The sequence below is a fragment of the Corvus kubaryi genome, unplaced genomic scaffold, assembly GCF_017639235.1.
Source record: "Corvus kubaryi isolate FWS band 111438036 unplaced genomic scaffold, C.kubaryi_AGA036_p1.0 37394, whole genome shotgun sequence".
Lineage (NCBI taxonomy): Eukaryota > Metazoa > Chordata > Aves > Passeriformes > Corvidae > Corvus > Corvus kubaryi.
In genome coordinates, this window is record NW_024581133.1 from 9,735,373 (window position 1) to 9,750,137 (window position 14,765).

At 46.6% G+C, this 14,765-nt stretch overlaps 1 protein-coding gene across 4 annotated transcripts in view; it reads right to left on the reverse strand.

Moving 5' to 3' along the window:
- Positions 1–7,905: 7,905 nt before the first annotated feature.
- Positions 7,906–14,765, reverse strand: part of CERS3 (ceramide synthase 3) — a 43,553-nt gene continuing 36,693 nt past the window's right edge. For 3 of the 4 annotated variants that reach the window (XM_042039001.1, XM_042039000.1, XM_042038999.1), the window contains one exon: positions 7,906–11,504. In XM_042039001.1, coding sequence (XP_041894935.1) covers positions 11,373–11,504 — 132 coding nt within the window. In that variant the 3' untranslated portion in view covers positions 7,906–11,372. The remainder of the gene's footprint in view (positions 11,505–14,765) is intronic. The other variant, XM_042039002.1, reaches the window with a different exon arrangement.

The following is a 14,765-nucleotide window of genomic DNA, read 5'->3' on the forward strand; positions in this document are numbered from 1 at the left end:
CGATTCGAAGTGGAGTCACCAGCATCTAGTACTGTTCATGCAGCCCTCAGCAGAGGCACTTAGGTTTCTCCTTCCAGCAGCCAGAATTACCCCAAGCCCGTGAGAGAAAAACTCCTTCTGGGACATCTCTTGTCAAGTCTGGCTCAAAATGGGCAGTCTGTTCATGAGTTCCTGGGAATGAAAGAGCAGAAAGAAAAATGAGGGTGACCTGGAGGTGTCCGAGGGACAGAGCTGAGCCACCAGCACCTGTGTCCTCAGGGGAGCACGCAGCCTGCTCCAGTTCAGGCAAGCCCACGGCAGGAGAGCTGGGCCTGTCTTTCTCCTGGCAGGGAACTTTATTCACAGGCTGACAGAGGGTCCCTTTTGTCACAGGGAGTTTGCTTTGGCTGAGCTGTGTCTGTCTCACAGTGAGTGCATCACATGAGGTTTTCCATGAAGATCTTCCCTCCAAACACTTTCCCCCTGCCTGTCTCCAAGGGGCTTCCAGCTTCACCCAGCTGCAATGGGGAAAAACACCCTCTTTCCATAGAATATTGAGAAAAGAGAAGCAAATTATTCCTGTGGGATAGGGACTGAGGAATGGACTCCTGAAATTCCAGGTTGCTTCACGTCTGGCTGCATTCCCATCCTGGTGCCACTGCTGTCTGTGCAAAACCTCCCAGAGTAACTTTGCAGAGAGGGTGCAGATTTGGAGGGATCAGTTTGCAACACTGTCAGGACCAGAAAATAACATTGCACACAGGCCACAGTGGGTGAGAAAAGTCAGGCATATAAAAGAACATACTCCCAACCAAGCAACACAACTGCAGGGTGCTGGGAGAATCTGCTCCCTCAGGGTGGGCAGAAATTTGTGTAGAGAAATCAGAAATGTAAGTGCACCAGCACCTCCAGCCAGGCCGTGCTGGGATTTTCAGACACAGACAGGGCTAGTCCAGGGTCACTTTGGGATCGGGAGGCCATGCATAGATAGCCATTGGCTGGGCCATAATGGTCAGCCACGCGTCACTCCCCAGGCATGCGGGGACAAATGGACAAAGCAAAGAGCTGCTGTTGTTTGACCCTAAAGTTCAGCCAGGCTTTTTATGAAGTCCAGCGTTGCCACCTCTGATGATGTTATCAGGAACCTGGGAACAGCTGGCACTTTCTTTTGTTATGATTTATGGTTTGTTCGGGTTTTTCCTCTCCAGACCTTGGCTCCTGCAATCATGAGATTATTTCTCATCTAACTCCATGTTTGACCCCCTGTCAGGCTGGGAAAGTGAGCTAGGAGAAACCTAGAGGGTTTTTGCCCTGGAGCAAATGAAGAAGTTCCCAACCTTGGGATTGTTTAAAATAGTCCTTTCTCAAAAATGATGTTGTTGATTCTGTGTGGAGGCAGAAGTTCTGAATGCTTGGAGCTGACAATAGCAAAGCCCTTCATGCAGGTGCCACCTCCCTGCCACTGGCACTGGCAATATCCCTCATCTGGTGCTCCTCATCTCCTCTCAATCATCTCCCTTTGTATCCAACACCTGCCTTGGATGAGGATCATCCCCCCAAACTGAATATTTCATGTAAGGCTCCTCCTTCTCTGTGTATTCCTTGCAGCAGGACATAAGAAGCCAGAGGGGGAGATTTGTAAGCCAAGAAGGTGGTGCACGGCTTGAAAGAGGTGATGCCAAGGGGATGCACAAGGCACTTCATTCATCTGCATGGATGGCTACTGGAGCCTGGACCGGGTGGTCCAATCCAACTGCACAGACCTAAAGAGGCTCCTTTTCACCAGGAAAGGACTAATACAGGAAACTGCCAACTGAAAACACTCTTAATAATGTTTTCCTATTTCTTTAACACCTCTCCCTTGGGCATTCTCTCCTCCCTTCACAGCGTCTTGGCCAATTAGACTTGCAAAACAAACAGAAAACTCAATATCCCCAGGAGCAGGGATTGCAGGGTCAGGGGCCCCATCAGGTGCAGCAGGGGCTCCAAGGTGGGTCACACCACAGGAGCAGCTCTCCTGCAGCCAGCAAGGCCCTTTCCCATCCCTGGAGAGGGGGGCCCCCAGCCAGGCACTGAGTGGGGGGACAAGCCATGGTGGGAAGGACTGTCCTCCAGGCACAGGCACTGCTGGATGGTTGCACAGAGATGGAGCAGGGCTGTGCCCCAAAGCCAAGCCCCTCTGGACCCCCAACCTGGGTCTGTAAAACATCCTTTTTCTCTTGTGGAAGTGAAACAGCCCCAAGCCAATTGCTGAGGTGATCATGGCTCTGGACTTTTGCTGTCTAACCCTTCTTTTCTGTCATATTCAAGCTGCTCCCAAGCTGCCCTCAAAGCTTTGTCAAACCATTGCAACTTTTACAGAAATTCATCAGTCAAAAACCTCTATCTTTTGTCCATGAGTAGTGAATAGCATCAACAGCATTCAGATCTATTTTCCTCACAGGACCAATCCTTTACTCAAGTTTATGCTGACTTTCTTGGTTGCTCCCATTCTGGATGCAGAGCTGTGCAGAAGCATTACCACAATGCCACTGAGAGAAGCTGTGCAGAGTTCACAGCACAAAATCTCTGACTGCTTTTAAAAATTCGCAACACAGTTTTGTCAGTCTTCTCTTTTTCCTCCTCCTTCTCTTGGGGCTGCTCTGCAGTTGCCCCCTTCTGAGTCAGTCAGTCTTTACATTCCCTCCCCATCATACCCAGCTGAATCAGTAAATTCCCCATTGCTGTCCCAGGAGCCTTTACTTTGTGCTCCGCAGCCTGGAGATACAAAGTGGGATGTTTGGTTGTAGGATCATAAAATCCTAGAAAGGTTTGGGTTGGAAGAGACCCTGAGGACCATCTTATTCCAATGCCCTGCCATGGGCAGTGATGCTCCCCACTGAATCAAGTAGCTTAGGGCCCCATCAAACCTGGCTTTGGTCAACTGATGTTGTCTGTCTGTGTTAATTGTCTGGCATGGGGGTCACTTGGAGCACCTGTTTAGGAAAAGAGCCCCACTTTTTGGGCTCTTGGGCTGCCCTGCAGCAGAAAAAAGGTGATTGTTCTCAGGGGACAAAGGAGCAGGGCGGGCAGGGTGTGCTGTGACCATTGCAAGGCTACATCTGTAGCCCTGTGCACTTTGGCAGATGCTGTTCACCTCACACTCTGCTAAGGTATGGCAAGGGCTGCCTTCTCCTCCACAGCCAGCGAGGAAACCCCACTTCCCATGTCAGCACAGTGCACAGAGTCACCAACATGAGGGTCACTGCGAGGTCTGGAGGGAGCAACGCGCCTGGAGTCTGAAACACATCCTGCTCCTAATCAGCAATAGCCACCAATACCTCATCCCAGTTCATTTGGGGTCATTTTTTGCAAGGTCGTACAGTGAACCAGGACCGGAATTGAGATGCTCCTCTACTGCTGGATCCTCTCTCCCAACAGAGCTGGCAATTGACCTCAGCTTGGCTGCAAATGTTTATTCATAACTGCAAAACATCAGTGCCATTCTAGGACTGTTAAAACTGCCAGCTGTCAGGAATTCTGGGCTGGACACACAGGAAAGGAGAGGAGATGCGTGTCAGTGAACCTGGTGGCAGGGAGGATCCAGCCTCATCTGTGAGCTGGGATGGAGGGAACTGTGCTGACAGCTGGGCACCAGCCTATGGAAACCCTGCATGGAGAGAGCCCTGCAGGCAACCCCAAAGCTTCAATCTGCAGGCACAGGCAAGTCAAATCCAGCTGTCTCCTGGCTCTGAATGAGAATTCCAGGGAAGAGCCGGGGTCAGGTGGGAACCATGGAGGTTGTCACCCACAGCGTCCAAACACCTCCTGTACATCCACAGCCATGGAGAGAGCTCACAGAAATTTTTCATTCTGCTGTCAAAGCAAACCAGATCCCAGCTCTCATAGCTGAGCACAGCCTGACCACAACAGTTGTGCCAAGTAGGATTAAAGCAGCTTGTTTGGACCAATGGGTCCCTTTTTCCTGCTGACACTCATGGTGAGTGTGGGAGTGTTCACCTCATGCTTGGGGTGAAGAGCCTGTCTCCTGAGGTGGAATGGCACCATTGGAATGGCATCATTGGAATGGCAGTGTAACCCTCATTATTCTGAGAGATTTATCATCCTTATTTGCATCACAGACATTAAGGATCTAGGTGAGAACAGGACTTCATTTACCACCAGCCACAAACCCTATGGTTTGAAAAATATGTAGTTTAAAGAGACAGTATGAAAAATACAAGGCAGTACAGCAGTGTCAGAGAAGACTTAACATCCTTTCTTCCCCAGCCCTACCCCAGATATGCCATGTACAGCTCTGGTACCAGGGGAGAAAGCAGGACAGTGCCACACCTACAGGGAAGGGGCCAGTGGTGACACCCAGGCAGATGCCGGCCCTTGGGACACCAGCACACTGGGCCTTTGGACTGGCATCAAACACTCAATCTCAGTAAAATTTAAGTGCTTTTTTTACCAGTGACATAGCCGACACTTGTTTCACAGTCAGACTGATCAAGTGGAAATTACCAGCTGCAAGAATTTTGCACCGCAATATTAAACGGAATCTCTGTTTTCAGGGGCAAAAAGACGGACAGCAACGCTCCACGGAGCCGTGTCCCGACGGGAGCCGTGTCCTGCTATTGCCACCTCGTGGGGCCTCGCAGCAATGACCAGGTCACCAACAGGGTGGTGGCGCGGGAGGGGCCCGGAGCGTTCTCATCGCAGCAGGTCCTGCAGCACTGGGCTCTCCAAAGGCAGCTGCAGCCAGAACCAGAGGGAAGCAATTCCCCAGTTCACTAAATGCTATGCATGCCCTGCAGAATAGTCAGGGTTAGAGAACACTCCTCACCTCAGGACAAAGGGGACATTGCTACAGAGTCCCGTTCTCTGCTCAAGTGCCATCCTTGCAGGACCCAAAGGGATAAAAAAAGCTGCAAACGCACAACCGCTACCTGACCTCACTGCCCTTGCAATGGGGAAATGTATGAGGCATTCGTTGGTTGCTGAATAATTCCTCCTTTAAATCAGCAAAGGAACTAGGTAGGATTTGCACAGCCTGATAAGATTTAGCACAACCTGATAAGGTTTAGCTCCTGCTTCCCACAGGAAGCTTTCTTAGGAAATCCTAGGACTTCTCCTGCTCTGTCTAGAGCCCGTGACACAACCAAGACACTTACCCATGGGTGCACTCGGAAGGCCTTTTAGCAGCTTTCTTCTGCTCTTTGTTGTAGAAAGCAAACACACAAATCTTCCAGAAGCTCTTCTAGGACTCCTGGGATTTCCAGTCAGCCAGGAAAAGCACAAAACCAACTCTGAGGTCCACCGGCGAGTCAAGCTCGCCCAGCAACTGGAGGTGAAGTGTGGGGTCGTTGCCACAGCTGCAGGTCTGCTGGGCTCCACTCGTGGCCGCCTCGGCCCAGCCCCAGCCCAGTCCCTCCCTGTCCTCTCACTCACATACCGGGAACTTTGTAAAGGAGCTTTTCCCAGATTCTCCTGCTTCGCTCCTGCCCTGGGAACTCTTTGGCTGGGCTCAGTCCGAAGCTGCTGGGGCTCGGGGAAAAGGAGTTGTCCTGGCTGCAAAGTTCATCTCTGAGTCCAGGCAACGCTGGCTGCTGCTGCTCGGAACGCTGATCCCCGGGATACAGAACTACTGTCTTTTTCCTCCTCCTTCTCTTGGGGCTTGTTTCCTCCTAACCTTGTTACTGCTCTGCTCTGTGATGTCAGTTCTGTGTTCAAGCGGTTGCTGTGTTGTCCCAGCCATTTTGCTCCTGCTTTTCCCTCTGCTCCCTTCTCTCCGCTGGCTCAGCAGCCCTCTCCTGCTGCACCCACGTGCTGAGGCGCTGTGACAACCACGGCTCCTCATTTGCCTCTTCCTGGTAAATTTGGCCTTGGACTGTGGGCTTTAGCATCAGCAGCCCAGGTGCTGCTATGATCCTGAGCACGCAGGGGACAGGAGGCAGAGTGCTCACTGAAAGTGAGGCTTCTGCCTTGAAAAGGGACAGACTGCTTTCCCAGGAATGTCTTTCACAGGATACATGCCCAGCTTGGGAAGAGGCAAAGGCAGAGCTGTGTTCAGGTGAGTGTCCTGTGGACAGAAGGACTCATTTTCCGGGGAGGATTTTGCCCTGGGCTACAGGAGGAGGAAACTGTGGGGCGGTGCCCGGCTCCTGATGGCAGGAGAATGCAGTGCCATGCTGGCCTTGTTTTAACTGGTCACATGAGATCTGGGTCTAATTCTCACCAGTATCATGGGAAAAGCTCCTGTGAATTTCAGTGGGAATTTAATCACTTATTTCCCTGCTCAACTTCAACTTCTTTTAGACCAGCTTCTTTTGTGGTAGGAAAAATAAGGACTTTTCACCACCTGAAACAACTGCCTGGGAGCTGTTTCTTCCAACCCGGCTCAGAGCAGAATAATATTCCATGGCTACAAGGCCATGCTTCTTGCACTTCAAAGTCACTGCGGAGAGGGTTTATACTTGTTATTCCACTTAATGTTTCTGACTTTGAAATTATTATGGGGTCTCCTCTGAATGCTTTATGGGGTAACAAAACTCAGAAGAACAGGGCTCACTCCAGCTGAGTAAATAGAGGCTATTTTCATAAATCTTCCGACTATTGGAACATGAACAACATTATCCTATGTGCATTGTTATGACCTTGTGTTTGCAGAGTCGTGTTGAAGCTCAGGCTTGTGCTTTCATCCCTGTCTTCTATTAAGTCTAGAAACTTCAGGTAGCCCCAGAGAGGGTACTCCAGTCCAATAAACTCTCAGAGCCCCAGTTGAAGCTCGCTGTAGCCAGCCTGGGTGGAGATCACACTGCTTTGATCACCTCCTTTTCCTTGGAGGGAGCCCATCAAACTGCCAGGGAACCGGGAACAATCATTTCCAGTGATTCTGAGTGAAATCAGCTCCCAGGTACATTTGTGGCTCATATTCTGCTCCACACCAAAGGCTCCCAGCTCCAGGGCAGCCAACAGCCCTGGACCCCTCCCACCTGGGCTGTGTCCGTGTGCTCAGCATGGACTGTCATTCCTGGTGATCTGCTGCTCTTCAAACCCACAGCTGGGGGAAGTGCCTGTGGAGATGGTATTTTTCTTCCAAATTCAGCAACTTTTTTTTCATTCTTCACAGTTTGCAAGTTGATTGTAGCCAAAACTCACACAGCCCTGCTCTGTTTGTTTTCCATCTACTTTATTCTTACTCATAAGCTTAAAAAAAAAAAAAATTCAGCTAATAAAACCAAAGTATTCTGCTACAGTTCATTATTTGGGCTGAAACACCTTCCTTTGTGCTTGTTTGCCCATGGGAAGACATGGTAAGTCAGAGCCTCTGCAGTCTTCCCAACCAGGGAAGCAGAAATGGAAAGAAGAAATACAGAGCAGCTTTTCAGTTGATACAAATCAGCACACCTCCCTTGTTTTCCATAGAGCTTTCCTGCTTTTGCCAGCTGAAGATCCACACCTGAGCTTTCTCAAAGGTGCTTGTGATGAGCCACTGATAATCCCACAACAACCTGCTGGGCAGTAGCACCTCAGTCCTAACATACAAAACTTAATAAGCAGCCCTAATATGCACCACAAAACCCAGCTGGGTAGAGATACAAACAGGTGTAACCTTCCTGGTGTACATAGGAGCACTTACAAGTACTTCAATCAAAGCATAAATCTTGAATAATATAAAGGATGGATGAGGCCTCCATTAATTTTGTTTCCTCTCTGTTCATTAATTGTTCAGAAAAACACAAGTTCATTTACAGACATTGCTGTTAGGTCTTGTGAAGGTTGTGGATCATCCAGCTTTTTCCAGGCAATGGAAAAACTCGGAAGAGTAAGGAATTAGTTCCTGAAGTAACGAGGCTCTCATCGGAAAGCTTGGAGGGAATGGAAAGCAGAGAGGAGGACATTGTAAGGCAGAAAAAACAGGGAAATCCTTACATAGACACCTGTTTTTAAAAAATATTTATTTGTAGTGTGTATTTCAATTGACCAGACAAAGTCAGTGGCATTAAGAACAAAAAAAAGGTAATTATACCAAATAATATGAATTGACAAAATGAGTTGTGTGGAGTAAAGGAGATCTGTAAACCGAATCCCGAGCAGGCTGGTAAATCTAAGTATGACACAAGTACGGAGGAAGCAGAGTACACACAGACAAGAACATCTGAATTAAATCCAGAGAAATTAAATGGAACAGAAGAGTTTCCCCTGAGTCTTATGGACTAAGATTTGATTTTCAGTCTATAGCTCTATCTTTGGCATGGTCAAAGTGACACAGCAAAGCCAGATGCACAGTGTCAACTCATTGAACCAGGACACACTTTGTGAAATGGTAAAAATAAAATGTTAGAGTCTATCAGTGCTCCCATACAGGCCTGCAGTTATACTGCACCTGCACTTCGAGACTCTTCACAACGAGATTATAAAAATGTTGAATCTGCATTGCATTGAATAGACTGAAAATCTTGAAGCACCATGACATGAATTTCTTTAGCAGAAATTGTGCCCCCATGACCTCAACTTCTTGTTTCTGAGTTTCCATCAGTAAAAAGGGGAAATGAAACACACATAACTCCAGGAATGACCAATCTGGTGTTAACAGGGGACATTATGACAGCCTATTCCCACTTCTTTCTGTGCTGTGGGTATTTATTAGCAGGACTGAGTGATTTACATTCAGAATTTTTAGGGCTATCACCTTGGTTGCCCATGACAGTAATCCCTCTAAAGGGCCCTCTGTGGCCTGCCTGCCTTCCACCCCTCCCACTGCAATGTTATTTGGTTGTTTACTGTGCCCAGACTTAATCTTCACCTTCAGGATGTTATTTTCTTCCATATTCTTCTGTACTCACCCAAAATTTGCCTCAAAGTTTCATGTCTGAGTGTATTTATCTACCTTTTGTTCTTCCTTTAGGATCTCAGTTTCACATCAGCTTAGAACAACAGTTCTTGCAATTAGGTTGGATAACTGCAATCCAAAATTTTTCCTAGGCAAGACTCCAATAGAGTTAATTGGCTTCAGTGGGAGACTTGTCCTGAGTAGGAAAGGCAAGTTTTGGCCTCAAGGAGACTATAAATTCCAGTTTAAAAATCAGTAGTTGTTCAGAGGTTCATTCCTGTGACAACATCATTCTTTGTGTTTCCTTTCCTGAATTCCTTTCCTAGTCATAGGAGGAAAGCTTCTGGCACCAAAATCAAATGATAATGTCCTGGCCACCTCCCAAAATTCCGTTACATCTCGAAGAAAGCACCGTTGTCTCTCCAAGGGAGTGTAAAGCCTCCAAGACGCCGGGTTTCCACGTTTTGTTAGGAAAGTGTTTTTCACGCAGGCAATAAATGAGCCCCGATAAGAACTGTGCCCCTGCCAAACTCTCCAGTTGCTTTACATGATGCCACCAGTGCTTATACTTCCCATATTCTGCCCCCCCGTCCCCCCCCCCCCACAGTATTTAAGGTGTTCTCCTTATCTGTGCAGGAAGGGGACTGCTGGCCAAAGGCTGCTGAGGGGGTTCTGCCCACTCAGCCCAAGTGGCACCACTGAACTACAAGCACGGAGACAGGGGCCCCATTCCACCACCACACATCTCCCTTCCTTCTCAGAAGCTGTAGGCCATGCTCCTTCCTCAGTGTAATTCCCTTTGTGGTAAAACATGCACATTTGGGTCCAAAATGGTCCAAAACATAAGTAAAAAATTATAGACACCGTAAGAAAATTAAGCCTCTGTAACAAAGCCATCCTACAGCTTCTTGTAACTGCATGAAATCCACTTCTTTTTCATATCTGAGATTCCAAACATTTCCCATTCTTTCAATGTTTCAGTCACTGAATTACATCCCACTTGCCAAGGAAATCTTGGGAAAACAAGTCAGTCATATAATGCTTCCTGTAGGTCACCAATTCCTGCCGGAGCAGCCAGAGGGGAACAGAGCCGTTCTGAACCAAACACTCTGAACTGAGGCTATTCTAGGAGTGGTCCCCTGGCCTCTATCAAGCTACTGGATTTAGGTCCCCAGATGATCTCAGCTACTGTAGAACCACATGCAGAGCCTCTTGCCTCCCAAACTTATGACACAAATCCTTTATGACCTTGTGAGCTAATGCAGAGGGAAATGGGACTGGCACCACCCTGTTTACAAGGCCTGGGCTCTCCATGGAGAGCCCTGGGACTGAAAATGCTGCTGCAACCCCACTGGTGTTAGAACAGAAGTGCAAGTTTAGGGTAGAGGCACTTCAGGTAAGAGGAGCTGTTGCTCACTGGTTACAGCATATACAACAGCATGTGGCTGAAGTCACATCCAAGTTTGGGTCTAGCTGATGTGACTCCTGGATTTCATAAAAGAGCAGAGATGGAAATACAGATCCTGGTATCAAATGAACGCACAGCAGTGACAGTGTGACATCCTGTGCCAGTCCCGTGCTCCCTAGTGCTCAGGTACCTGCAGCAAACACTCCAGAACCACAGATCAGAACTGGGTGGCCTCGCTCCAGAGAAGGGAGTATCCAAAGTTGTGAGACAAGCTCATGAGAAGGGAATAGATGAGATTTGCTTTTAACTTTCTGGTCTGAAGATGTGCCTGGAGCAAGAGGTGTTTGGCAGTTTTGAAGACAAAAAAGTGCACAAGAACCTGTGAAAAGACCCAATTTCCATTTGCCCTCTTCTCTCCCCTCTGTGCCTTCTGTTCTAACACTGGGCCAAAATGACTGAAAGACATCTAAGAAGCCTGGAGCTCAATGGAGAACTGGGGCTGAGTTTTGCTGTTTTAACAGCAAAGACTTCCTTGACACAGTATTTCAGCTATCTATCACTTCAGAGAAAGACAGTATTTCTGCATTGAAGTCAACACTTCACAGACAAATAATTTGAATTCTTCCATGTTTGCTTCCTCTGGCCTCCAGAGGAAATGAAATATAACTCAGAAAAATACCCATTTTGATGAGGGTTTAAACTGAAAAGTAAAGACTAAAATGCCAGTCACTGTACAGCACTGTCAAATTTTTCCCACATTGAGTAATTCTGGTCCCTAATGGAGTTCACACTACCTACCTACCATAAAATGTCTGTGATTTAAACTGTTTGATGAAATATATCTTAAATCAGATTGAAAACCAACACTAGAATCAATGGGACACTAAATTACTTGACTCTCTTGAGCTTTGCCCTTGTGGAGCACTGTCAGTCAGCGTGTCCAAACATCTTTCCACACACTCTGCAACGATTCCGAAAGTGGGTCATTAACACATTTTGTCATGTTATGCAATTTCTCCCTCTCCTCTAAACTGGGCTTTTTTCCAGGTCCAGTAGCCAACAATGAATCAATCACAGTCTCTCACAAGCCTTTTGACTTAAATCCTATCCTGTAGGTTGGGCTAAAACCAGAGCAGGAATCACTGCAGGAGGTGAGACAGGACAGGGCTAGTGGTGACTGCTGCTTAGGAGGTGTTTGCTTGACCCACTACTGTTCTTGTTGCCGTTCTTTGTGGACTCCTCTTCAGTATCTGTAAGAGAATCTTCCTCTTCTTCATCGCTCCTATCATCTTTCAAGTCCTAGGGAGAAGAAAAGACTGTGAACATATTCTACTGCCCCCCAGAAACACACCCTGCCCCCAAAATGGAGAGATCGCTTAACAACACTTTAATCTTGCAGAACCAAATGTTCTTTAGTCAAAACTGCTTCCATGGCCTCAGCACAGCCACTTGACCCCTTCTTGCTCATATCTGCTTTTCCCTGTAAAGTGTTACTATTAATCCCTGAGTGCTGTGGGATTAATTAACAGCTGTGAAGTGCAGCAAAGATGAAAAGAATACTGTTTAAAAGCTAAATATGATGAATACACTCACCCAAACACAGGAGCTGAGAGGCTGCCTGCTTCTGACAGGTGTAAACTAAACAGTGGTGAGTTGTGCCAGCATCTCCCGGCACCAGCTTTGCTCAAAGACACTTGCTGACCCTAAAATGCTCTTTCCTGCTCAGTGGTGTACACAGCACGTCAACAGTGGCACAGGGGAGGCTGTGTCTGTACAGCTATTGCATATCTTGGGTTTATCACCCTGCTAAGGAAACTGCCCAGGAGAACGGCTGCTCCATGAGCAGGGACAGAAGGGGTCAGTGAGGCAGTCTGGCCTTAGGAAAATCCCTCCCCAGCTCCATAGGGACAGCTCCTAACATTTGGCAATCATGCGTCATCCCAAACAGTCAAAAATGGAAGGAGTGAATGTTTCCACCACACAGACAAAAGTCATTGTGTCTACCCCTGTGTTTCAGGGAGAGGTGAGACCACGCTGTGCTGTTTGTCACGGCACATAAAATACACCATTAGTCTCCTATTTCTCAACTCCTGCCATAACCCAAGGCCCTACAGTGTGTTCAGAAGTTTGCTTCAAACAATCAAGGCTTCAGCATTAAACCCAAACACCCCTACTTTCCCTTCAGTGCACAAGCTCACAAGAACAGCACCTGCCTGGAAGACTTTTCACACCAACAAGTGACCTGCTCCATAGACTTTGGGCAGGAATGCTCTAGTTAGAGATGTTGTACATCCAGAAAACTCTTCCTTCTTCCTGATTGCTAAGTGGTGCCCAAGAAGAGGCACCACTTATTATCTTTTTGTACTGAAGGATGCTTGGCCTGAGAGAAACCTGGGGCTTATCCTCATGACAGAGAGAGTGCTGCCTCCCGAGCCATGTGCTGGAGCTGGCAGGAATGTCAGCACAGAAATACTCTGCCTGCACAGCCACACTGGGACCACTCTGTCGTGGATAAATCTGTTCTTATGTCATCCATCTGGACCTCAGCGTCACAAGCAGAGGCTGCTTGTTCTCCCTGTGATGTGCCAAGGTCAGAGCGGTGATACAGGGAGGAAAAACCAGGGTTGTTCCTGCCCCTCCTGTATGTGCTCTCAGAATGAACTAACAATTCCACTTCCTTAGCGTGCTGCTCTGAGGTCTTTCTTAAGCACCAAATTCTTGCAGAGAAAATAAATAACAGCCCAGTAATAACTCATCCAATTGCAATCTCATATCCCTTCATATATTACACTCCTAATAAAAGGTATAGGGCTAGAAAGCAAATTAAAGCCTGATCTCTGGCTCATCACAAACTATAAACTTCCTGGAGATTTTCTTTTGCCTTTTCCCTAACAACTTACAAAGGGTATCAAAACAAACAAATCTTACTGTAAATACTGTAAAATAAACTTGGCATGCCATCAGTTAGAGAAAAGGCAAGACAGCCTTTCCCACACAATTTATGAGGTTCTGGCTCTTTCAGATCACCTCACTTGCTCTTGGTATTTTTGCCATTTGTATTTGCAGTAAAAGACAAATGCTGAGGGGGTGGGGGGAGGATTGTTGCTTTTCTGCCACCAGAAATGTTTCAGAAAGAAAAAACAAACTAATCCTAAGCAGTGTCTGATGCAAATCCACTGCACTCCCTGGAAGCGCTCTCATCTCCCTGAGGCTGCACTGTGGGCAGTGACAGGGAGCAGCATTTTGGGGCTCACTGGGAGTAGAGTCAGGGAAGTTTGTGGTATTTCATTTGGAGTCCCTCCTTGTGCTGCACACAGGTTGCTGGTGCTCAAGCCTGTGCTTAAGAACAGCTGGCAAACTGCTCTGCTTTGAATGATGGCCACTATGTGGTATTGATTCCTGTTTCCTATAGGAATGAGCTGGCATTTCCAGCATGGAACTGGAAACTCAGAGTTTGCTTCCCAGTTTTAATGCTGTCAAGCTGGATGCTCTGATTAAAGGCACTATATGTAGTAATTAAAAATCATGTCATGTTTTTTCCAGCCCACTGTAAAATGCCTGCCTTTGAGAGAACATCTTACAGATTTCAAAGCAGCAGAATTAAATTTCTTTGTATTCTGAAGTAATCACTGAAAATTTCTTAATTTTGGGAAAAAGTGTTACTTCTGAAATCCTGACACTAATCAAGAAAAAATGCTGCTAAATTAAATTTAATTTTTACTATCTTTTGTACTAATAAACTTGCTTCCTGACAAAGTGTTTTTACAAATTCCTGCTTTAGGAAAGTCTGGCCATTTTTGTCTGGCTTAAGTGACAGAACTTGAAATAGCAATAGCTTCATCTGTAACTGGAAATCCAAACAAACCTGTCTTTGCAAACTGTTTAACAGACCATTATAAATATATTAAGATATCCTAAGTGAAGTTTGTGCCTCTTAACTTTGACCTTCTAATACTAACAAAAATTGTAACATTTCTAGGATTTTCCCTGCCTTAACACCAAGATGTTTTCTCTGAACCCCTCACATCATATATTATACTCATGTTTTCCAACTCAAAGGCTGTGCTCTGACTGTCCCTGAGCAGCAGCAGATGAATATACTATCAGGAACACAAGAGCTGGCAAACTGTAAATACCACAGCTGAGGCCATCATTAATACTCAATGCTTTAGTTTAATGGCATCAACTGCATTTATTATACTTCAGCTGGTTTAGAGTAACAGACAAAATGGATGTGTAGGTTTTCTGTTCTGGATGACTAACCAATTTAATCTTTATAAATGGATGAATGGTTTCAAGGTTTATGAGAAGCAACACTAATGCTATAAAGTCTGCAAGAAAGCCATTTGTAGTGAAGCCAAAGCCGCAAACTTTTATAATCTTTTTTCCTTTTGTTTAACCCTTCCACCTGCTGCTCAGTCTGCCTCTTTTAGTTAAATGAACCGTATTTGTTAAGGTAGTTTTGGCTTCTTGCATTTCACTGCTGTTAGAACATGTATCATTGAAGTCATTAGCACTACATGAACGGTAAAGGACCTTCTAAGTGACTTCACCATGGAA